At 36.6% G+C, this 27547-nt stretch overlaps 1 protein-coding gene across 1 annotated transcript; it reads left to right on the top strand.

Moving 5' to 3' along the window:
* Positions 1-720: 720 nt before the first annotated feature.
* Positions 721-26134, top strand: LOC145994435 (uncharacterized). The gene is made up of 6 exons (XM_083130567.1): positions 721-860; positions 3603-3701; positions 16975-17104; positions 18704-18859; positions 20472-20632; positions 25127-26134. Exons 2-6 carry the CDS (start codon positions 3607-3609, stop codon positions 25293-25295), a joined length of 711 nt encoding a protein of 236 aa, XP_082986693.1. The 5' UTR covers positions 721-860; positions 3603-3606; the 3' UTR covers positions 25296-26134.
* The last annotated feature ends 1413 nt before the right edge of the window (positions 26135-27547 follow it).

Raw genomic sequence — 27547 nt, 5'->3', positions numbered from 1 at the left:
ATTAAATAAGTATGCTATTCCTTTTCTCATTTACGTTTTTTGCTTTTCCTTCCCATCTCTGTCCACAGTCGCCAGGGGAAACTTATTTTCCGACTCTCCCTCGTAGATACAATATACTTCACCCTGTATATGTGTGTGTAGTACTAGAGTGCTGCAGCAAGAGCTTATCGCTTGAACACTAAATAGTTCGCACTTCCAAAGCTAGATAGCGTACAGAATTGAGAGCTCCTTTCTGGCAATGACGTCACGAGCGAATGACGCTCGACCAGCCAAAACCAGCGGCATGTATTCGAAGCCCGTAGTAAACCAATAACCGTAATTTGTCTCTGGTAGTAGGTCCTAAAATAATTGATCGTGAGGTGAAAGAGGCAGTGAAATTGAAATTTAAGTGAACATATCATCATATGCTAAGATGTAATGTAGCCTATCTCACCAATGCAGTGATATGTAAAAATGAAATAGATGATTATGGGTTGAAACTACCAGGACTGTTATTTTACATATATGATTATTGTAAAATTAAAATATTTAATTGTATACGCTCGAGGGTGGGACACACACACACACACACACACACACACACACACACACACACACACACACACACACACACACACACCATTTGTTATTTAAGTTTTCTTTTTTCACTGATAAATATTACTGATAAGATATTGATGAAGTTACGCCACAAATCAATGGTGATGAAACAATGAACCGACTCAACATTACAAGATTATGAAAGAAAAAATACGTTATTTATCGCAATGTAAATATGGCCATAAAGATTTCATCATTGAACTTCTTGTAACGACAGAGTTGGTATTTCGTCTCATCTGCTTTTGGAGGTAGTTATACGAAAGGTAAGTTTCGAACAGTTACACACCCAAAATATGTCAATTGATACAAATATAATTATTTTGGTTCCAAAATGTACCCACTGCGGTAAATTTCTCGTAAGGGACAGACGGATTTCATCAAATTTACAGGAGAAATTACTTACCGAATGCAGTTTCTTTATACTTCTGGAAGTTCTGGGAAGTGTTTTCTCAATCATTCATTGAATTTTGCCGGTAAGTCATCTATTTTTTGATATAACTGTGTGAACCATGCACGAAAGCTCTTGCATCCATTTACGTCCAGGTGGATGTAGCCTGTGTGTGATGACGTAATCCCGGTCAGTGTTTCCAAACATGTGTTTTTGTAACTGAAGAAGATACGTTTCCGCAAATGGTTTGCGGGGCTATGTGTCAATGGTTCGTGGGGCTATGTGAGAATGGTGTGTGGGGCTACGCATATTTTTTTCGAAACCAATTTTTAACTATTGTAACCTATACGTGACCCTACCTAACCTAACCTTACCGGAAATGGTTCGTGGGGCTATGTATGAATTGTTCGTGGGGCTATGCGTCAATGGTTTGTGGGGCTACGTAGGTATTTTTGGGTGCAGTGGGGTGGAAACACTGCATGCCGAGTGAAACGGTAGTGAAACTGTGACCACCATTTCGTGTTACAGAAGTCAAAAAGAAACGAAGAAAACTTACTCGATATGTCGCAAATAGAGCTTATTTCCATGAAATAAGTGAAATGCCACCTTCAGCAATGTTTCTCAATGCAGAATACGTAAGTACGAATATTCAAATTAAATGAACTAGCAAATTTCAGCTGTCTGTCCTTTACGAGAAATTTACCCAAACGGCTAATGGCGCACTTTTGGTGCATCAAAATACAAATCAGCTTTTATCAGCTGCCGTTCTATTTGATACACTAAGGATGCACCAGTGGGGCTGGTCAGGCGAAGCTAATTGTAAGTGGCAGCAAGAGTTGACTAACATTTAAATACATGGGGAATTCGATGCTGAACGTGCTGTTATTATAATAAATTGCACGTCTATTTTAATTTAACATGAGAAATTATGTCGGAACATGATAGTGCTTTAAAACTAGGAGTAAGAACAAAGATGATCGTCAACAGCAGAAAATATATCGGAACTCAAAAAATGTTAAAATTGCATAATATTTGTTTACGTCACTTGCAATTTCACAATTTATGTGCTTTATTGTTGACCGTTGGCGTGTTAAAGAATATGATACACAATGATTCCGTGTGATTATACTTTTATTTTCACACTTGTTAATAATCCATATTTTACTTGTCACATTTTTCAACATGGTAAGTAAACCTGATCCTCTGTTTTATCTATAAATTTAGCGAAAAAGACAGTTTCTTAAAATATACATTTTATCTTCTGTTTCACATCTCGCAACCTCTAGGGAGTTCTTACTTAAAGGAATTATAGTTTTGAAAGAAGTGTATTAAAAAAGCGAGGAAAGTATAAGGGAGAAATGTCTACTTTGTTCTGCTTAGTACAAATAAAGCATACGTTAACATTAAATTATATTGGAGAGGGCATATTGTATAATAACAAATATCATGTGGATACTATAATTGAGCTCAACACATTTTTCTGAATTATTCTGGGAGTTTCTCCGATTTCGAATTTCACATACATGTAACCAGAAAATAATATAAACACAGTGAAGAATGTAAATTATTATTGTACTGTGAATCTACAGCAACAACTACCCACATGGCATCACGTTTAGTGCTCCTTGTAGCTATATAAGCATGCGCCATTTTTTTTAATATATTCATTCTTAGTTTCACAAGAATGTTATTTTCCTATTACTCGTTAAATTATCGAAAAGGTTTACGAAATATATTTGTATTATCGATTTATACGAGAAACTATTCGCGTTGGTGAAAATAAACTTTGAATAGCACACTGGATCAGCTCCGATGCAAAGCTTAGAGCAAGCGAATGGCGAACAAAATTCTCTAAGGAATAGATGATATTCAGCGAACAACTCCCCCCACAATGCATTGCGCGAAATCACGCTTCGCCACCATATTTCGAGCAAATAGCTCAGATCCTGCGTTGAAAGCATAATGGGTAAGCATTGTGCGTATGATCTTTGCCGAAGAGATTCAAAGTATGATTATCATGATCATGTGGGGAATGTGTACGGATAAAATATCGCAAATTTCTCGCTGTAAGACTGACTATACATGCGCTTTCCTTAAGACATGCTAATCTGTTTGTCCGACTTCATGCTGTCTTTCCCCAAAGTGCATTGTGTGATGACTTCAAGTTGAATATCATCAATTTCTTATTTTCTCCCTTGTAGTTAGGCTTTGTCGTATTTTTTCCTTTTTACTATTATCGTTTTGTGTTGTTTGTGCGTCCATTTGTCTCCTGCTAATTTCAAACTCACCAATTGTTGCATTTTATCTGTTTGGAAAGTGAAGTTCTTTCTTTAGGATGACATGCTTCTTAATGCTGGATATCCATTTTATTCTAGTACATCCTTCATTAGTTTTCATAGTTCTTGTACTATTTTCACAGATCCTTCTATCTTCGGCTATTTTTCATTTAATGCCATGCTTCTTTCACTAATACTCTGTATATGCGTGTATGCTTACATACTACTATATGGGAATTGAGAATTAGTTCATAGTAAAGGATTATTTATTATGCACAGCAAATAGTTCAAATGTTGCCTATGGTTGCAATTTATACTCCTGAACCCTTATCTATTTTCAGACCAATGAGGGAGTTTCTGATACTTATCCTTGCTGCTATGGTAGCAGCCAAACCTACTAGTGAGCATTTTAATGACGAAACTCCAACCCAAAATGTACTGTAAGTAATAATTGTTCTTACAGATGGTGGTAGTAGAAAAATAAAAGCTTTCACGGTTCTACCCAGGGCCGGACTGGGACAATCAGAAGGGCGTGGACAGTTTTCATCAATGAAAAGCCCAATTGAACCATTGAAGTAAAGAAAAACGTTGGTTGCAATAAAAATTCGTAAGAAAATGAAACAATTAAAGTGGGTGGACTATTACAAAATTATAATGTGTTTACTTGTATTACAATGTGCTTTAAACCATTTCTTAAGTAATTTACAGTTCAGATCTTTTTTCAACCCTGATACTGAAAAGGAGAAAGAATGGGGTGGTGAAATTAGTAGCAGAATTAGTGAAATTCTAGGATCTGAAGTTAATGGAATTGGGCACTAATGTATATCTAATAGAACGCCACCCACCATCATCAAAATCATCGAACATGCATCTTTTATTTTGACTGTCTACCATTTTCAAAACACGCTCGCATATGCTATCAGCCATTAATTGGTAAATTGTATATCACATCATTATTAACAATACAACAATTGTTTTTAAGCATGTATTAATAAACTTAATATGTAACGTACAAATGGGCGTATTGTGAGAGAAGCGAACATGAATTTTTTTAAAATATTAAATCTATTTTTTTCCAAACTGGCAATATTCATTTAACGATTTACTCTTCTCCTGTTCTCCATGTGCTAGTTTGGCGCCCCCTGTTCCTCAGCGTCCAGGCGATATCCCTCCATAGTTACGGTTCACCATGGAGGAGAAGGAGAGGAAGGGGTTTATACATCACTCCTACATCAGAGAACAATGACGAACAATGTAAATTAAAAAGCAATTAATCAGTGCCGGATCTACGTACAAGCCACAAAACCTCGCAGTGGGGAGGGGGGGGGGGCGGAGACAAGGAAGCCTTTATTTGGCCCTCGGCCATTGACTTAGTAGAGGGTTCGCGTATGTAAAAAGAACAAACAACAAAAAAAAAACATAGTTACTCAGTGGTACAGAAACGAACACAATATATAAAGGTATATAGCACCGTGCCATGAAGGTACATTTAGGGTATGGGTGGGTGGAGGGGGGCATAGGGCCCCACATTTTTTCGATGTCTGACATCTTGGAGGTGATGTGATCAACACCACGCTCCAGCCGCCTTTACCCTCCACATGGTACAATTTGATTTGAGGCTGGGTGGCCCCTATAGAGCCGCTTTATGTGGGGACAAAGCCGGAAAAATTCCGACCTCAGATCACCCTCCCCAGGTCTCCCGCGTGGTAATCAGACTAGAATCAAATTTGGCTAGAATTTCACGAAACATGTAGTGGTGAAACCTATCTTTAATCAGGAAAATGTTGTGGCTGCATGATTGTAACAAATGTATCATTTTCGAGGTGTGAGAAAACAGTGTCCTATATATATTACATCATCACTGGCGCCGAAACCAAGGGGGGGGGGTCAGGGGCCTGGGCCCCTCAAGTTCTCGTTCTCCCCCCTTATAGGAGCCCAATCTATAACTTTCAACATATTACATAACTTTTGCACACAGAAACTTCGCATACAACAGGTGGAAAATTACGCAGGATTCTGCTCTGAAAAGGACAGAATCAATAATGTGGGAATATCACTCAGTTTTGGTTTCTTTCTTGTTCTTGTGCGTTTAATAATTCAATATTTCCTTTTTCAAATCGACAATGAATTAAGGAAAACACATGGCATATTATGAATGAATATGTACGAGAATAGAGGAAGAAGCATGGGAATGCTGTAGTCTTCATGCTCTTGAACGAGCTAGTCCATTGCAAAATATACTCTTTTGTTTTCCTTGGGAAAAGTCATGCAGAAGTTGAAAATGTTCTGTTTTCAATATGCTACTGTATTATATAATCAGGATTAGTAATTGAAGGACTCGGGTGTAAAACAAGCTAAGTGTGCCATCCTTCAATTTTCGAGTGACATTGCCATGTCATACAATGTGCATTGGACTCAGTGAAGCCTTCTGAAATCGGCAAACATAACACGAAAACAATTTATCTACAGTATAGCTTCTAATAACCTTTTTTCTCAATGAACTCGGAAATAAACAAAATGTCACTTACCATGTTTTACAACCGAGCCCTTCATTTGTCTTTACTTGTACCTGTAAATATGTGTGTGTTACTTCATACTGCATTGATGTGGCTGAAAGTAGCAGTATTACATATTTATACCAGTGCTTAACCAACGTTTAAAACGTATGTGTGTGAATGGGGGAGCGGATTAAGGGCCGGACGACCCAAGCGATTGCCCGGTGCACCGCCCTCGACGGCGCCAGACCGGAGCATCCCGATTTAATAGAGCCAAATCCTTATTTCCGATTACATAAATGTGGATATTTGTTTTATAAAGATTTGGATTTGTATAGGAAAAATTGGTTGAAGTTACTTCTCAATGACAAATGTATATTGCAAAATCATGTATCAATTTAAACTAAGAGGCTACTGTGATTTTGATATCAACCTAAAATATACGCGTTCTTTGAAGTTAACGCATTGAAAACACATGGCTATTATTTATCGCCGTTTAAACCATAAATATATGTACAGCACGGTCATGTTTTGTATTAGCCGAAGGTGGAAAGTAGTTAGACCAGGAGTGACAGGGTGGACAGTTGGGGTGCCAAAAATCGACCTCTCCTGGATGAAAATTTTATCTTGGGCCTTCCTTTTTTATGTAAATATGTGTGAAGATATTAAACTCCTATAAAGGATTGTAGGAATAAGTATTATAAACGGAATATGGTAATCAAATTCTCAGACAAAAGTTACATAAGAATTATTGTACAATTACATATTACAATTTTTCAAAGTTTAACTCAAGTGCATTAGGTCCCAACTTTAAAAAAAATAAACTTTGCCCCCCACCCTCTCCCGCAAACAGAAAGATATCATTATGTATGCTTTACTTAGCTTTGTCACCCCCGCCATGCACATCATCCCATTCCCATTTAGAAGTTTTCAGTTGAATTCAATATAGCGGCCACCAATATTACGGACGTCCGCTTGGAACATACCAATGTGGTTCCCCCTTAAGCCTAAACGTTTTCTATCACGTACCCAGACTAATTCCTTTACTCTTTATAGGGAGTGTTAAGGGACTTTTGAATAACCCTGTAGGCCTTTGTATGTGACTTTGTCAACATGAGATCAAGAGTTACACACACACATAATATATGTGTAATTATACACACACACACACACACACACACACACACACACACACACACACACACACACACACACACACACACACACACACACACTAGACTCGCGCTAATCCAGCCCTCAATAGTCCGCCCTCTCAGTAGTCCGGCCCACATCCGGCCTGTAGTCACTCAAGCAGCAATGACGCGCGCAACAATGAATTATCGTGTTCAACAATGTTGTTAGTTAAAAATGTTAAACAATGCTATACATACGTACAGTATTTGAAATTGTGACTTTCTTACAATAAAGTTCAGTACATACTATGGCTTCTAAAAGGAAGCACGTAAAGTACAGCCTGTATAGTCCCTATGTGTTTAAACTACATAGTAGTACGTAATTTCCGACCCTCTCAATAATCCGGCACTTCCGCGAATCCGGCACCCATATGTGCAAGGAATGGCCGGACTAGCGAGAGTCTAGTATATATATATATAATGTGCGTGTGTGTGTGTGTGTGTGGTGTGTGAAAGTAGGTAGGTAGAGGCAGGGGGCTTTGGTAATATTTTGCGGGGGTCTCAAGATTTGTAGATCCGACACTGCAATTAATGTATCTTTACGAGAGGGTGCGTCGGGAATTTATCAGTTGTTCCAATTGGGCCTCTCAACATCAACATAGAGAGCAGAGTAAAGCATATCGCCCAGAGACGTGGGGAAACGCGGCAACAGACCTTCTGTCGTCTGCTTCTATTGAAATCAAATAGTGTAACGCCCACTACAGCAAAACGCGCAGAAGTGAAGCGCGGAATTTCGGTGGCAGATGTCTGCAGGTTTCTGCGGTGTAAAATTTTTCGATGACTGCGTCTCCATATGCCCTCTCGTGTAACTCCGCGTCTCTTCGTTTAGCTCCGGCAAGCGTCATGCTCGGCACCGCTGTAGCCGAGCATGGAAAATGTTCCACGGTTCGACGCGGTACATGGGCGGACTACCCTCGGAAAGGCATAAGGTTCGGAGTAGCGCGTTTCCGGCATCTCAGTGGGCGTTAAGCTTAAGACTTCATGTCTCGCATTTCAGTCACAGAAACTTTTACTACTACTTTACAAATCACAGTAGCGTGCATACAAGGTAAGCTACCGAAGCACTGTCCGACTCAGACTCAAGTCTGCTATTTAGATAGAAACTGGATTCACCTTGTTAGCTTTCCATAAACATCTATCACTTTGTTGATGAACAATTCTTTGTCTTTTTGTACTTTTTCACAAAGCACAGATATCAAACAGAGACCACTTAATCTCGAAAGGTACTATACATATATAACAATAATTTAAAATGTGAATTGCAAGGTCAGATTTCGATATTGAGAATGATTTCCCTACTTTTCGTAATCCAGAAGAGCCGAGACATCTAAATGATCTTATTTAAAAGAGCTATATAATATTTGATATTTTCTCCACTATAAGTCTCTGAAATTTCTTGAAATTAACAGTTTTTGTTCCAGAAGTGCAAAAACAATTACTTGAAGGGGAAATAGAGCGTACAACTCGAGATTTTAACCACATCAAGAAATTTCAAGAATTTCCCTGCCTGGTTCCTTTCAGTCCCGAACGTCAGAATTATTAATATTTCCAATCCCGTCCCTACCAAAATAATTTCGTTCCGCACACCCCTAGTTATGGGAGTGAACATGATTCTAATGTCTTGTGAAAACGTTCTCTTGTTATTTTGTTGGATATGGCAATTAATTGCGGTAACTGACAACCTGTTAATCGCAGAAAACAATGTTATTTGTAATAAAATATCCCTTCAATTTCACTATTCCAATTACATTAACTTTTTCAGATATCTCGGGGAGGGGGCAAGTGTTCCACCCTGCGGACGCCCGTGAATGACACCATAATCTTATTCTTTTACAAATGATGTTATGTGCATTATTGATAAAAAATACGAAAGAGAAAAACATTCTGAACCTAAGTCATTCTTGTATGTGGCAAGTCGTCAAATGGAAATTGTTTCAAAATAAATAAGAACAATGCACAGAATATTTGGAATACACAGAGCAATATTAAATTAGTTTCAGTTATAACGGATGACGTTATCAGGCAGTGATTCAAGTAAACAGGTGAATTCACATGATGTATTTATTCCCTATGTGAATACGAGAAATGAACGAGTGGACATATATGCCAAAGCTACCCGATCATCCGAATCTATCTCATTACGAGACTTCAATACCTACTTCCAAGAGTTAAAAATAAACTTCAAAATAAATGGAGGCAATGGTGCACAGTACAATTTCATCCAGGGTAACACATATAAATGGCTTGCAGATAATTCATAAATTGAACCTTGGTACTATTCATATAATTTACCAAGGTCCGTTATATTCATTATTATTTGTTGCTGCAACCGAATTGCGCACACTTTAGATCCAGGATTGCGCACAAATCTCATTGACCTGTTTTGCGCACAGATTTTGATCGAACGTTGCCACTTTCATAGCTTTAAAGTCTGTGCGCAAAACTGTTTTTTTTTGTTTAGACAAGAGAGAGAGAGAGAGAGATATTACAAATAAAATAGTAAATCTCTTAAGGATTAAATAAAAATATAATTTGACCAGTAACTGTAGCAAGTCAAGATAGGTTAGGTTATGTTAGGTTAGGTTATACAAAACACAGCAAAAACACGTGTTAGTCCACACACACACACACACACACACACACACACACACGCCATCACACACGCCATCACACACACACACACACACACACACACAACAGAAGTGAGAACGGCTTGAGAACATTTTACATCTGACAACATCGCCTCATTTTTTTGTGCGCAATCCTGTACATTGTGACAGCTTGTCAACGGCTTATCAGATATCACTGATAAAACCGGAAAAGTCTGCGCAATCCGGCTGTAGCCTTATTTGTCTATGAACGGGTCATGTTCGCACTAATGTTCACCTAGCACGTTTACACATAACCTCAAAACAAGCCTGCACATGTGGGGAAATTAATCAAGATGGCACACATCTCTTTTTACAATGTCCAGAATTTGATATAAAAAGAGACACACTGGTTTGCGCCGTCATGGTGTTATGTTCCCTGTATCCCTAATTACCCTCATCACGGACCCCACTCCTCTTCTTATATGGCTCCTCTACCGATATGCCAGAAGATGTAACTTATTTTATTTATTTATTTACATTTTACTTGGGATTACCGCTAAGTAGTTTTTCAAATATCTAAGATGTTTATTTATTTATTTATTTACATTTTACTTGGGATTACCGCTAAGCAGTTTTTCCCATATCTATATACATATGTACTGTACATAAACTTACATTTTTTAGTACATTATTATTAAAGGATACTATGAACAATTTTTTTTTCTATTAAATAGTTAAGCCACATTTTCTAAAAAAAGATAACAATATATATCCAACTGTAAGGTTAGGTTCACAAATCAAAGATTCCAAACACTGAGGAAAAGGAATTTCACAGTTTATAAGAGTTTTATAGAATGTCTCTCTTTCTTGTGTGTATCTATTACACTCAAATAGGATATGGTGTATATCTTCCTTGTTGCCACATGTACAGTTTGGGTTTTGTACAATCCGGATCTTTTGTAAATGACTTTTAGTAGTTGTATGTCCTGACCTAATACGATTTAGTAATACTATCACATTCCGTGAACCTTGAACTTTTGTAAACCAAGGTCTCATTCTATTGAAATTAGCTATCCTCTGATAAAAGCTGCCTGCATTTTGAAATTCACCTTTGCACCATTCCGTCCAGTTTTCCTTCAACTTTTTCTTCACCCTCGGTAGAAGGTCTGTGTACCAGGTTTTCAGCTCCAGTACAGGTTGAATTACCCTAGCTTGTTTTGCATACAAATCTGCCATATCATTTCCTAAATTTTGACAATGTGCTTTAACCCAGGTTAAATGAATTATCTTTCCCCTGCTCCTTAAATTTTGTAAAGTTTTTACACAGTTTATAATGTATGGGGAGCATTTAAATAATAAATCATAATTGGACTGAATTGAATATAATACACTTTTGGAATCCGTTAATATTAATATATTTTTTTCTTGCAATTTATATGTATATATTAGTGCTTGGTAAATTGCATAAGCTTCAGCTGTAAAAATGGAAAAATCTTCCGGTAAATGTACCATAATTGATTCCTTCTTCTGTACATCATAAACAGCACATCCTACATTTTGACTACTTTTTGAACCGTCTGTATATATAAAGTAATAATCTTTCCATCTTTCCATGTAATCATATTTTGTATATTGTTCGGGAAAATAAATATCTCTATATTCACAAACAGGAAAATCTAGAGTATATATGGGCTTACTCCTTACTTTCAATAATTTTTGATGATCCTCATAGTACTCATTATATAATTGCACCCATCCTATATCTTCGCAGTTATTAATTTTGCCTGTATCATATAATTCAACCAAGTCGAATAGAATGTCGTTAAACGGATGATTAACTTCTGACATTGTTTTCAACAGATATTTAATAGACATTTCTCTTTTCCTATAACTTAAGTTCCATTCGCATGCTTCCATGTATACAGCAACATTGGGAGTACTCTTCATCAGTCCTAGACACTTTCGTAGAACTTTCCTCTGCATTACTTCCAAAGGTCGAAATACACGTTCCGAAATTGTATTAAAGACTATAATCCCGTATTCTATTGTTGGTTTGTAATAGTTTTTGTAAAAATTCATCATGGAACTAGGATGACTTCCCCATTTTGTTGTAGCCATAGAACGAAATACATTGTAAATTACTTCTGCCTTTTTCACTAACATTTTTACATGAGGTTTCCATGTTAATTTACTATCAAATATAACGCCTAAATATTTCACTGAATTTTCTATGGGAATGTGTAACTTTTTTGTATATTTATTCACATTTTTCGGAGCTCCTTTTTTACTAAATATAATCAACTTTGATTTTTCTGACGATATATTCATAGATCTATTCTCAAGAAATTTCTTTATCTCTATTATTTTCGCTTCCATGTTGGAGACTCCTTTATCTACTTGCTTGACACTCTCATATATACATAAATCATCTGCCTATTGTATAAATCCAAATGGCTCAGGACATATTCTTTGAACATCCATTAAATATATATTAAAAAGTAAAGGACTTAAAGGACTTCCCTGTGGAAGTCCTCTTGTTATCCATCTAGGACCCTCAACTTTATTGTGAAAGTAAAAATATAAACAACGATTTTTTAATAGATTCCAAATTATTTTTAGATGCATATAAGGTATTTTCAGATTTTGTAGAATGTTTAATAATTTATTTATATTTACATTATCATATGCCCCTTTAATATCTAAGAAAGCAGCAATAAGACTACTTTTCCTTTTCATTGTATCATAAATTTTTGATGATAACATTGCCAACGCATCTGTACACTCCATTCCCTTCCTAAATCCAACTTGAAGCCTTGAAAATAATTCCTGTCCCTCTATATGCCAACTTATTCTCTTTAGAATTAATTTTTCAAAAATTTTCCCCAGTACTGAAGACAAAGCTATCGGTCTATAAGATTCTCCTTTATGTGGACTTTTGCCAGGTTTCAATATTGGTAAAATCATTTGAGTGTACCACGATTGCGGTACATTTCCTGAATGCATTATATAGTTGTAGATGTTACAAAGATATATTATACCACATTCCGGCAAGTTTTGAATCATCGAGTATGTTATTCCATCTTTTCCTGGAGTTGTGTCCTTGGCTCTTATTATTATGTCTCTTATTTCATCGATCATGATATTGGTATATAATCCTTGTGAATGTCTATCTTTAGGACTGAAAGAGAAAATTTCATCAGGGGCATCTGCAGGTTCTTGTTTATTATTACATGTTACCTTCATAATAAATTCATCTTTCCAGGTTTCTTTGAGTGGTATTAATCGAGGGGTATGTGGTTTGCGGATTGATTTAAATTTAGCCCACACGGTACTGATACTCTCTTTGTTATTTATGTCTTCACAATACTTTGCCCACGATTGTCTCTTTGCGCTGATATAACATTTCTTGGCCTGCGCTATTGCTTTCTTATAATTAATCCAAGTTTCCTGATTTGGTATTGTTTTATAAACTTTAGTAGCTTCAATTCTCTGTATTTTAAAATTTTGGCAATCTTTATTCCACCAGTGTACTATTGGATACTTTTTTACAACTTCCTCTTTTGCCCTTGTACATGATCTGTCCATAACAATGCTAACAGAATCTACAAAATAATCATATGTACTCTTATCAATATTATTTAAATCTGTATTTTTAAATAAGATTGTAAGTAATTTAGAATATTTATTCCAATCAGCTTCGTTAACTTTCCATTTTCTGAGCGGAACAGTGAAAGATCTCACTGAATTAGTATCAGTATAAAAGAAACATGGATAATGGTCACTGGTTCTTTGATCACTGTCTGTTTCCCACTGAAATTGACCACATATATCATCTGACATTAACGTTAAATCTATAGCTGTTGGCCGAGTACCTAATCTTCCTATATACGTAGCAGACCCGTCATTAATTACAGTAAAGTTGTACAAATCCATACATTCTACTAACACTTTCCCCAACTTATCTTCATCCTGATCTCCCCATATTGTGTGATGGCAATTGAAATCCCCTGCTATAATAAAAGGCTTTTCTATGCATTGAAACATTTGCGATAATGTATTTGTCGTTAATTTCTGTGACTCTGCACCTGTAGGAATATATATAGATATAATACTAACTTTTTGATTCATAAAAGCGATTTTAATTCCTACGACTTCAATTTTGTATGTGTCGTATATAGACAATGTATAATCAAAAGATATAGGTTCAAATGGAATGCTTTCATGAATCATAATTGCAACTCCTTTACTATCATCTTTAATCTTTTCATAAATTATGTGATAATGATTTACTTTAAAATAATCTATCTTTGATGGGTTCACAGAGATTTCCGATAAACATGAAAGTTCAGGTCTATATTCATCTATTAATTTCACCAGATTTTGCTTTCTTGCTTTCAATGATCTTACATTCCAGTGTACCCCCACGAATGTTTTCCATTATTTTTCCTTCCACACCCTAAGGTGTCTCTCCAAAAATTTCCAAATCCTCAATAATTTTCTGCACCTGGCCATTTATTTGTGAGCATTCTGTTAGTATTTCTTTTATGCTTAATAAGTCAGAATTTTTAGTTAATGTCGCCATAAGTTTCGCCATTAATTGTAACAAATTATACATAAGATCCTTCTGAGATGTTATGTGAGGAAAGTACACGATTTTTTTCTGTTCTTCATTGTTGTAGATTCCGGTGCTCACCTCCTGCATGCTTCTGTTTGTACTATCCACATCTTCCTCATTTTTCCTTGTCTTAATTACAGTTCCTGTAGACTTTCCATTTAATTGTTTTTGATTACTTTGTAATTTCTTTAGAGAACCTTTACTTGATTCTCCATCAGAATTTACATTATAATTCTTTGTTTGTGAATAGGAATTTAGTCTGAAATTTTTTCCATATTTATTTTCAAATTTGGAATAGTCTCTATGATGTTCTGGAGGAACTCTTTTCCGTGAAACATTTTCCAAGTATGTATCTGATTTTCTTTCACCCCAATCACTTAAGGCTTCAAATCTGTTTTGTATTGTTATGCTATTTCCTACAACACCAGTTTTTCTTGTGTCAATTTCACTTATTTGACTTTTGTTTATATGGTTTTTTATTTGATCAGCATATGAGTTGCCTTGAACAACATAATTGCTTGGAACATTACCTGTTATTACTTTCTCTCTTGCATCTTGCCGGGATAAATTATCATATGCCATAACTCTCATGATTTCTCTTTCCATTTCCCATTTTACACATGACTTATCAGTAGCAACATGTTCTCCTCCGCAATTTAAACACTTCGGAGTTTCATTACAATTTTCATGTTCCTCTCTTCCACATCTAGCACACTTAGCTTTATCCTTGCATATGGCTGCTGAATGTGCGAACCTGTAACATTTCTTACATTGCATCACATTTCTAACTTTAGGAGTAACATCGAAAATGTGACTAACCACTATAATCTGTTTAGGCATTTCTTGAGATCTAAACGTGATTGATATTAGCTTAGTAGGAACAAAATAATATGAACCATCATCTTTTCGAATTCTCTTTTTCATTCTTTCCACTGATATTACTGTCGGGTCTTCAATACTTTCCTTAATTTCCTCCTCTTCAAATTCAGTAGGTACACCATATATCAATCCTTCCTTCACCAATAAGGATTCCGGGATGAACACATCAATATTATTTTCTTTATGAAAATGCATATTTTTCATGAAATTGTTAGCTTCATTCCTGGTGTAAAAATAAATCTTTGCTCTAAATAAACCACTTGGTTGGATATATCTGACCCTTATATCTTTCTTTCGCAATTCATTGCCTATTTTCATAGAGTTAAATTTCTTTTCTGCACCTTTAGTACTAGTCATTATTACTAAATATGGCCCATTATGTGTATCATAATACATTTTACACTTGTCTACATTATTTTCTCTTCGACCTTCTCCAAACGTGTTTACTTTATCTCTATTATCTAACCTGTCTATCCTTACCGCTTTTGCTGGAACTTGATCATCTTCAGAAGATCTGACTCTTTTAGCTTGTTTTCTAGATGTTTCTTCTATAATGTTATCTTCTATAACAATTTCATTGTCTTCTACCAAGTTCGTTATAATTTCTACTTGATTATTAAGTTCCATATAACCTATGGCATCCGCCATGACGTTAACAAGACTGCCTTACGAAAATCACATTAATGAGTATAATTCCTTTTACCGTAGTTTTAAACTTCAACTTAAATAAGTATATGGGTTTAACTCAATTCCAGTCACAAAATTCTCTCTTTATAAACAGTACTCACTTAATTAACAACTATTAATATTACCACAATATTACACAAACAGCTCAGTTTCCATCAACCACAGGCTATCCTCTCTTTTTCCTATCTAAGATGTAACTTAGCGATTTAGTGCTCAGTACTTTTCTTCTGTGGATAACAAGTGCATACACTGTGAGAACTCCACTTGAGAGTAAATGACCAAAATCGACTCACAGTCGATAGGGTCAAGAAGAAGAAGACACATGATGTCTGGCAAAAATATTCACGGAAAATAAAGCTTAGGTGAAACCTTCTTACAGCGAGAAAATTTGCGATATTTTATACGTGCACATTCCTCATATGATCCTGATAATCATATCTTGAATAACTTCGGCAAAAACCACACACACACAATGCTTGCCCGTGATACGCCTTGCTTATTTTCAACATGAATATGTTTTATTTTTGTTTCTGTTAATTTTATCAAATTATATTCTCTGGATTTATATGTGATTAAAGTAATAACGGAAGCGGAATTCATTTCCGGTTTCTAGACATTTGTACTTCTAATAACCTTGATTTGTACAACTGTCTCATCTTTTATTGAATCCGTTGCCAAAACAACGAAATGTCGGAAGATTGAACGTTGTTCGATTCAGGACATGATCTGAATTTTGTGAAAAAACGCTATTATAAAAGGAAAAGCCGCATTTTATTATAATGTGATTGTATTTGTAAGTATAGTTGTTTTATTTTCCAGTGACTGTTTAAAGTTAAAATATTTTATTAAACTTGTACGTACAATGGCAAGAAGCTAATTATTTTTCTAATTGCACGTCCTGAGAATGCTCAGTGTAGTAATAACGTACAGGGAAGTCTCATAACTCCGCCGCACAGGGAGATTGGGTATCTACCGTGACGTACTAATCCAGTGGCGAACACCCAAACGGAACGTCACACCCAGCAGATTTTCAATGCAAGATCTGATCTGTTTGCCCGAAATATGGCGGCTGGCGTGATATCGCGCAATGAATTGTTGGGGGAAGTTGTTCGCTGAATATCATGTATTGAATTTTACATACATTACATGCTTTTATTTGCGTTTACCTAACTTGAATAAGCTTGATATAATTAGTGTACCTTAAAGCTATGAAGTTTAGGCACAGTTGATATAATCGAATTCTATGTTTGCAGACGGAAACCACTGCTAGAAGTAGATTACATTAGTTACATGGACGAAGTGCTCAACTTCATGAACGAAGACTTACTTTCACAGGAAAAATTAGACGTTGATGGAGCTTCTGGACATTTCGATGTAGTTCAGGTGAGTTTATGTCAAGAAATCACTTACGTTCATGTTGAGTTCCTATTAGTATCGCTTTTCTGTCAATTTTGGCTAATCGCGACGGTCAGAGAAGGGTTATGATATGATGAAATTTGATGAAGGGACCTGGATTTGAACCCGAGCCCCTGGCATCGTAGCGCTCTGTGGGAACCACTTCGCCACCGAGGAAGGATAATGTTAGTCCATTTTCTTTCCGTGCATAAGTTTTCATCTTTTACTTGAATACAACCATGAACAATACTCTCCCGCCCTGAAAGATATTAAATGGAAGCGTGGTCTAAAGTGGACAAGAATATTATTATTTAGCTTGTTTCATCAAAGAAGCTGATGAGGAAATCTGGGAGCAATTAATTGGCAAATTCACTCCATTATTCAAACAGCAATAATAATAATAATAATAATAATAATAATAATAATAAGTGTACATTATTTATAAAAAAGTAATTCTGTTTCTATTTTACTAATGTTTATTCTGAAACAGATTCATTCAAACAGCAATAATAATAATAATAATAATAAGTGTACATTATTTATAAAAAAGTAATTCTGTTTCTATTTTACTAATGTTTGTTCTGAAACAGATTCAGATCCAATAAAAATTAGTGTTGCCCACGGGACGAGACGGGACAGGCTTTTAAAAATTCGAGACGAGACGAGATTGATCATGTGTCCCGAGACAAACGAATATTTTAGAGACGAGACAGCATTTCACAGCATTTCCACGAGACGAGACAGGCCAAAGTCTCGTCTCGTGGGCAACACTAATAAAAATATTACTACAATACTCTATGTCGGGATTCTGTGGAGCAGGGCCGCGCATAAAGGCAGAGTAGAAGAGAAAGCGAGTGGGCGGAGCGAAGTAGTACACGCTGCTGGAAAGTCGCTCCCCCCTCCACGCAATCTCGTTCCCTCTCACGTCTTCATTGGTCGAGCCTTCTCGAGTCACTACTTGCGCAGAGACTTGTTTTAGTTTCTCTCGCTCCAGAGATTGCCCGGACAGAGTATAGCAAGGCACACACACAGACACATGTATAAAATATTCTTATCGTTAAAACATAAGGTACCTGAACCCAATATGGCCTACCTAAGGTTTGCGACTATTTCTAATGACGTACAATGTCAGAAATGTAAAGATTCAAAAGAGGGAACATTTCTGAACGTTCACTGAAAATTATAGTCAATTCCAAATAATAACATGGCTGCAGTGAAGATTTTGGTAAAAAGTAACGTTTAGGCCATATTTGGTATACACGTAGTCTAAATGACATACTAGCGTCATCTGTTGAATTAAGCTTGTAACTACTTGGAAACAGCAAAAGGGCCATACTGCATACTGAGCCATATTGGGTTCAGTTACCTTACATGTATATATACACACATAGACTATTCTTCTTTGTAGCTAATCAGTGGTGATTTATTCATTCTAGTTTTTGGACTTTTAACCACTGTTGTTTTTTAAAGAGATTTACCTACGTTTCGGAGGCTGAATCTGCCTCCGTCTTCAGGGACTTCACGTAGACTATATATATAGAGACACAATTTAAATATTTTATTAATGTGTACATTTTTATTCCACAGCTGGATAATTCAACGATCGGAGTGGATTGGGTTGTGAGCGGAGGATCACTCACACAACAGTCTAACGTGACGAGAATCATTCACGTCGTTGACTTGTATGACAACAGCTCTGGATCATTCAAACTGGTTACCTACATCGCCATTTCCAAATTACTGGTACGATTCTTTAACTACCATTGTCTTACTTCAAATATCATCGGATCAAACCTTATGTTCATGCACAAAAAATAAACTGCCGATAATAACAACAAAGGGGATGAAATACGAATGACAATAGAGAATTTTCCGTGATTTGAAAAAACAGACTCATTTGAGCAGTGTGCGAATTAATGTGGGGGATGCCGGAGATTTCCCCCCACACAAGAAATTTTATCCCCGTCAAAGGAAAATCATTTTTATCCCTACCAGGGGATTTTTTTATCCAACTCAAAATAATGGAATTAAAAGCACATAGTACACACTTAACTACGTAACAAAACAGGATGATTTTGTTGAAATGTCAGGATATATAAGCTTTATTGGTTAGAACTGTGTGATAATACCATAATTTTCAAACCTCTCTTGTTTGGAAACTGGAAAAACGAGTGTCAAGAGAATATTAGCTTTAAACACCAGGTTCCACGAAAAGAGTTTTGAATAATCGTTCGTGTCCAGTCATCACAGATGTATCTTTTGAAAAGTATGAAGCCTTGTGGATTAAAAAGGACACCATTCTACAACTGAACAACTCATCGAGCAGAAACAACTCTTTGGACATTAAATTTGAACTTGGCAATAGACATTTGATTTAAGTTTTCGGTGTCACAAGTTCAATTGCTCATTTTGTGGACGAGTTTGAGTTTTTCTTCTTAATATATAAATATATTTAAAGGTAAAGTGCTCCCCTGTGCTTAGCACCACGTCATGAAGGCGTATAGGGGGTGTGGGGGTCGTGATCCAGTCGTGAGTGGGGGTGATGAGATCAGCATCACGCCCCTGACCGCCTTTATCCCCTAGGGTTTCCCCCAGGTACCAGGTTTCCCCCAGGGTGGTCGCCGGGGCCGCTTCCAACGTTAGAAAAGTTCCCAGCCGGGGATCGAACCAGGGACCTTTAGCATGGTAGTCAGACGCGTTACCGACTGAGCCACCGCGGCCAACATATAAATATATGCACTAAGTATTTCTAAACTACGTTCTTATTTCATCATACGATTTAATAACCTGGGTTAGAACCAAGGAACCGCCAGCCAATACTTTAGTTTACTGACTGGTAACATTTACAAATTTGCATATCCAAAAAAAAACTACCTCCAGAAATAAAATCACAAATACGCCGTTGCCCCCCCCCCCCACTTTGCCACTTTCGCCTCTGCAAAGCGAAAGTAAACTGTCATTGTCCCCCCCTCCACTTTAGTATTAGAATTAGAAATTCTTCATTCATGGGAGAAGTTCAGCCTGTGGCTGCTCTACCACTTAACCCCCCTCAGTTTTGGAACCCATTCGCCGCTACTGAAATGTATTATCGGATAAGCAAACCCAAAGTTCTTTGAGGAATATGTTATTAATAGGAATGATTTACCTAAAAGAAATAGCAGCGGGGAATTTCTTATGGGATTCTTATCCAAACACGTGAACGCAATATGCACCTTAACAATTCTTGTGTTCTCTTCGTACATTCATGATAAAATTATGAAGCTGATCTTTAGATTGGCAAGCTCTGTCTTTCTTATTACGTGTTTTATTGTTTACTTACCCTGAACATTTTTCAAATAATTTTCTTTTCTTGCAGTTGAAATACTCGTGTTCTTATAAAGTACGTGGTGTGACGTATTATACTAACATTGAAGCAACGCTAAGCAATGACAAGATGGAATTCGGAATGGAGTACTACAAAAGTTATGACGCATTTTACTTCTTGAGATCTAAAATCTACTTATGGTCAGACTTGCTGTAAGTATCAAACATATGAAAATCGAAATCCTATATATACGGTAATAATATATATATATATATATATATATATATATATATATACTGTATATGGATCTACTCAAATGTTATACCTTGGATGGATCTTTGATTTATATGATTGATTTGATTGATTTGCTTTATTTTATGATGAAATTGATGAATCGACACTCACAAACACCCATGCGCAGGTCGGGATTCAAACCCGGGACCCCTGGCGTCGTAGCGCAAAGTGCTAACCACCCCGCCACGGGGGCCGGCTTTCTTTCATATGTAATCCATTTCTGATTACCTTGAAAATCTGATCTTGAAATGTAACTTATACAGAAATCACGTAGTCTTTGATTTTCACGTTTTTCAAACCAAGGAAACTTTTTTCAAACTGCTCTACCAGTGAACTCCCAAAACTCGTACAATTAAATCAAGAAATAAGAAACATACAATACTACTACGATATAGCTGCTAAAGATATCATTAGCTAACCAACTAGCAAACAAAATTTTCTGTATAATTACGGTTAAATGACAGTATCACTTACAGTACTTGATCCGTAACTGAAACGGTGAAATTTCTGTAATATTACGGTAAAACCACTGTAATTTTACGGTGATGCTACTGGTGTCCGAACTGCCGGTTAGGTCACCGTAAAATTACGGTTTTTTTACAGTAAGCTAACCGACTTGCAAATTTCCCCAGTGTTGGTAGACAGTAGGGGGTATCGAAAAAAGCAAATTTTTTATGATGCTTTTGCGGTAGAGCGGAAAAGTTGCCTCTATACATAAGTAACTTCTGTTCAAAATTTCACCACCCTAGGATAATGTCTTTTGTTCTGGCAAGGGACGTGAAATTTCAAAAATTTAGTAAAATCGGCAATTGTTTTTTTATTTTTGAAATTTTTTTCAAATTTCACAGCACTTTGCGGTAGTGTGCAAAAGTTGCACCTATGTATGGTTAATTACAGTGCAAAATTTGGCGCCCCACGGACAATATGTTCTGTTCTGGCAAGGGGCCTGAAATTACCCAAAAATCGACAAATACACTGTTTTTTCATTTAACTAACATTTATTAAACATAAACCAGAATTGTCATACACTCGCATACTATTAGATATAAGAATTAAGAAATAAGTATTCAAAATTAAAAGTACGAAAATGTGTGTTTTGTAGGTAATAATAATGTAAAATATGTGTCTTTAGGTTTTGTACTGTCTCTTGCACCTAAATTCAGGCATGGCCTTTCTCGATTTCAGAGTGCAGCGAATAAATCCATCCCGCTTTTTATGACCACACACTTTCTTTGAGGCCTCCGTAACCAATTTTACTGTTCTCTCCACAGCTTGTGTGTGGCATGGGAACTTTGTAAAAGTCCAGTCAATTGGTATTGATTCTTTCAGCATACTTTTCAAATCTTCTGTAGTCACATCATCGAGTATTGGTGATGGAGTTACTTCGCTGGACGACCAGTCAATTAGTTCGATATAGTCGTTTGCTTCGAAGTTTATTTTTGGAATATCGAACTTTCTAATCCCAACGTGTCCAACCGTCTCACATGATTCTCGTGCTTTTATGACTCTTCGAATGCCAAGGGCTCTGATATGTGTTCTCTTATCAGTCAGCATCGCGAGCAGAATGTTTTCTCGAGATGCGAAGTAAGCATTCCGAGAAATCACTGGGTCGATGACGTTGCGGTTAACTTGATCCAAGTATCTGGATGACTGAATGAAATGGTAAAGATGCCGAGCTCCATCCTTAATTGAATGATGGATTTTGATGCGGAACCAAGATGGCACATACACCCTGATAACGAACTTTACTATGGTACGTAAGTTGTCTGATGGTTCCGTGGTGGAAACATACAGTCTTAATATCCTGTTGGCTGTTGTCAACCAGCGGGACATGTTTAGGGGACCTGGATCGCGCTTAGCAAGACCTGGAGGACACATGCCTGAGCTAACGGCGAGAGCAATATCCCTCAGATACTTCTGGTCCTTACTCAAAGTGGATATATCATCTGATGGCAAGGTGCAGTTAACTGGCTCAAATGTTACCACTGGAAGCAGCTCACACGCCTTCAAAGATTTTCCAATGCAACCAGTGTAGGAATTGGGTCCAGAGGTGGGACCATCGAGGGACTCGAACAAGTGGCGGAGAGGCAATTCGTTGAAATGTAGTTGACAAACAGCCCATTGCACAGCTATTCCGATCTTCAGTTCAAGACGACGCAGTACCCCATTGTGAACTCCAGTATTTACGACCGTTCCATCACACCCTAGAAGAAGAATATGGTTTAAACCTCCGGGCACTTCTGCTGTGATATAGTCGTAAATACTTTCAGCAATGGCCAGACTTGATACTGAAGCTGGTGTAACATGACCAACGTAGCTAGATCCTGGTTGTTTCACCAAGGAATAGTGTTCCTCTACAATTGTTCTTTGGTAGTATTTATCATCCTCCTTTTCTGTTGACAATGTTTTGTCACGTCGGCCATCGAAGTAAAGACCTGTTAAATGATCATTGTCAATGTCCGAACTCTCACTCTGAAATCGAGAAAGGCCATGCCTGAATTTAGGTGCAAGAGACAGTACAAAACCTAAAGACACATATTTTACATTATTATTACCTACAAAACACACATTTTCGTACTTTTAATTTTGAATACTTATTTCTTAATTCTTATATCTAATAGTATGCGAGTGTATGACAATTCTGGTTTATGTTTAATAAATGTTAGTTAAATAATGAAAAAACAGTGTATTTGTCGATTTTTGGGTAATTTCAGGCTCCTTGCCAGAACAGAACATATTGTCCGTGGGGCGCCAAATTTTGCACTGTAATTAACCATACATAGGTGCAACTTTTGCACACTACCGCAAAGTGCTGTGAAATTTGAAAAAAATTTCAAAAATAAAAAAACAATTGCCGATTTTACTAAATTTTTGAAATTTCACGTCCCTTGCCAGAACAAAAGACATTATCCTAGGGTGGTGAAATTTTGAACAGAAGTTACTTATGTATAGAGGCAACTTTTCCGCTCTACCCCAAAAGCATCATAAAAAATTTACTTTTTTCGATCCCCCCTAGTAGACAGTCACAGGCAATAAAGAAAAATATATTATTTATTAATTTTTATCCTTTGTTCATCTCAACCGGTATTAAATCAATAAAATGCGACGGTGAAAAGACGCTACGAACGTACGCATCAACCCGCTAAACTGTAGTTACGTGCTCTACAAATACAGGGTGTTTCAAAATGATCTGAACGATAAAAACACGTTCCATGAGCAATGCAACGTAATCACCGATCGAATATCCCGCCCGTGAAATACATTCGAACACATCCTTAATTTTTTTTCTTTTAACGATCCCAGTAGTTCTAAATTCTGGCGCCAGGTGCTAGGCTGACCAATTGTAAAATGGCTGCCAGTTGTGAGGAGAAAGCATTTTAGGAGAGCATGTCGGTCTCGAGCGTGCAACATCTGTTTCGTACACGATTTCATAAAGATCAACAAGCGAAGAACTTTCTGAAACATGGTGAAACGTGTCTGGATTGAGTTAGATTACCGCATTGGCATGTGCAGAGAGCAGAGTAACGAAAGGTTCTCACACTGAGCATTTGTGAGTTAACATCGCGATAACCATTGGCACTAAACTTGGACAGTCATATTACATATGTGTGAAGTTGTATCTTATTTTGACACTTTATGAATAAAACATAACGGGTTGAAATCGTTCACATCATTTGAAAACTGTGTTTATATTTCTAAAAGCTGAATCATTAAAATTACCTTTAAAACGGTTAACAGCGTAATAGCTGTTAATATTGTAAGAACTATAATGATATTTTTTTAACAGTAGTTGCATGGTAGCCAAAAATGTCAGTGTTAGGCTCGCTTTAGACGAAAGCATTTTCCTTACCATTTCTCTTAACATTTATGGCATATTTCATGGCATTTCTCAAGGATAGAACCGACTCTATTTCCGTAGCATTTTTGGTAGCATAACCAATCAGAAGCGAGCTCTAGGTCACGAGTGCAGTTGTAATGGCGGCCGCGTGAGATGTAGAAAATGTATCACTTCACATTTTTAAAAGCCGATAACTATTCAACCGAGAGGAATATCGTTTCTTATAAAACGTTATTAGGTACAAAAGCAATGGCACTGCTTAAATACATACTTTACAACGTTTACTGTACACGTATGACAGAATAGATGGTGTAACTCGACGTGCCTTTCGTGTTGTATATATTATACATTTTAATCGCAAAAGCTAACCGTAAAGTTACATGAAATGCTTCCTTGCAAAGTACTATCTGCTATAAGATTTTTGGAAGTATTTACATAGCATTTATGCTAGCAGAAATGTTAAAGGAAAGCATGTCTCTAGATCGTCATTTCTCCAGTCAAATGTAGCACAGGCGATCGACGAAAAACTTTGATCTGCAAGAGGTTTAAGTCACTGCTTCACGTGTCTTTGCAGGCTATGGAAGTATACCCTCTCTCCAGGTGTAGAGTCGCAAGTAGCAAATCCTCTCGTACAAGCAGCTGTTTCCTCTTTCACGGATGGATCTGGATGGACCACGTTCATCTCAAGGATCGAGAAAAGTGCAGAGGATGCTTATCCATTAGTGGGTGATCCTGACCACTGAGACTTACAATGAAAACTACGCCTCAACTAAAATCGAAAATTCCAATATGTTAAAGACAATCGGTAGTGACTTATAAAGAATAAAATTAATTTTCTTTACAAACAAGGACGTATTTAGTGGAGTCCAGGGAGTCCGGACCCAACCCGAAAGACTTATCAAGTACTAAAATTAAATAATGAAAATATACTCGTTTAGCATTTGTTTTTAATCGATGGTTATTAATTTCCTCTGCACTTATTGGAAGGCTAGGATTATATTGGGATCATACGACTCTGAGGGATGTATTTGGGAGTTCTGAACCCCCCCTCCAAACCGAAAGACTACTACTCATAACTTGTTTATGTAAAATATTCCGATCTTAACTACAGGTAAGCTACATAATGAATAGGCTATGTGCTGTTATATCTCTATTCGTATATCGTCTATTTACCTATTCATATAATAATAATAATAATAATAATAATAATAATAATAATATAATAGCTATTAATTTATATTGTAATTAGTATTAATTTGATTTAATATAAGTATTTAAATTTAAACATTATTATTATTATTATTATTATTATTATTATTATTATTATTATTATTATTATTATTCAGACACTTCGTTCGGACCCCACCGAAACATACTTCTAAATACGTCCCTGTTTGCAATTTATTACACACCCGAAGAAGTTAGTCTCAACCACATTGCTACTAAAGCTGTCTCATCGTCTCCTCTTTCGATGATAATAAAAATGTTAATAAGTTTATTTTATTTGCTCTTTTCATTGTTCACAATTTCAGTGTAAAATGGTCATCTGCATTGTATATGGAATTTTCTCAATAAATAAATAAGCAATAAAATATGATTTAGTTCAATTTTTTTTGTTAAATATAAAATGTTTTGGTCGTTGCTTAGACAGTTTCAGATCGAAGAGAACAAGAGACACATTATACGGGGATGTCTCGCCAGACAAGCGACAAGTCTCTAGAAAAGAATTTACTGCGCATGCGCAACCAGCAGACCGAGGCGACACGATGCCACGCTCTTGAGACAAAGGCCCAGTCCGATATTAAAGGTTGCATTTACTTTCCGAAGGTTCGTTTTCAAATTACACTTGTCGCTTGTTGCTGAAAGCTCCCTTGATCGTATTCGCCTTGTTGTTTGTACCAAAGATGACTGGCCCTCATCTGTTAACTCTAATGCGTCATGTATTAAAGAAACCGTTCACTTGGGTAATGTACGAGCTTCAATCGTCAAGAAGTATCTAAATTGTCGTCAAGCGTCAGGTGAAGAAGTACTCCAAACCGGTGGTAGCTATTAGGGGGCGTGAGGGCATTTGCCCCCTACTTTTGTCCAGGACTATGGCCGCTTAATGCTAAGCTTTGTCTACCGAGAAAAACCACTGTTCTTGAACATGGCGACACCGCTCCCAGTGACAGCTCTCAGTTTAAACGGTTTGAAGGACATCGGCACATGCGGTGTTGCCAAGTTGAAGACACATCTTTACTCTGCTGAATAAAAATCTGTAGAAAATCTATTTCGCAATGTGAATTGACAATGATAATGGGTTTGGAAAACAGCTGCAAGGAGCTTCAAAACAAGACAAATATTGTATTTGTAGGACTACCTTTCTGTTTGCACTGTATTTAAATTTCATCACGATCGGACCAAAATTTGTTTATTTGTAGAGTTTTAAAGTGAAAGGTCGTTGGGAAAATAACAGAAAACTGGTACTTCTTTTTGTTCTCACGACGATAAAAAAATTAAAGTATACGAGAAGAAAAATTATTACCGCAACTTAACACAAAATTGAACAAGCTAAACTTTGATGTAACTCGTTTTTGTGTAGGTCTACTGGTTAATTTTCAATTGTAATCGAAACTCGAGTATCCATAATTTTTAATCCTATTGTAGCACCACTAGTTACATGACAAAGTTTCAAATGCAGCGGTGCATCTATAACAAGCGTAGTACAGTGACTGTCATACTAAACTTTTCATGTAATAATAACCCTAAGCTAGGTGTGGTTGAATACACTCTTTACTGAAACAAACTGTGGCTCTTTCATTTCCTTGTGTTGTGTTCATGGAAGTTGCAATTTTAGTTAAATAAGTGTGCATGCTCATGAATGAATAAATTGTTTCTAAAACATATAAGCAAGGCACTGGTAATCAGTTGCGTAGCAAGGGGTGGGCGAACGCCTGGGGCCTCGTGCCTGAAGGGGCCTCACATCCTATGGGGTTGATACGAAAAATGTAATATA

The sequence above is a fragment of the Lepisma saccharinum genome, chromosome 10, assembly GCF_977018435.1.
Source record: "Lepisma saccharinum chromosome 10, izLepSacc3.1, whole genome shotgun sequence".
NCBI lineage: Eukaryota > Metazoa > Arthropoda > Insecta > Zygentoma > Lepismatidae > Lepisma > Lepisma saccharinum.
The sequence above is the reverse complement of the archived record's forward strand: the minus strand, read 5'-3'. Positions and strand labels throughout refer to the sequence as shown.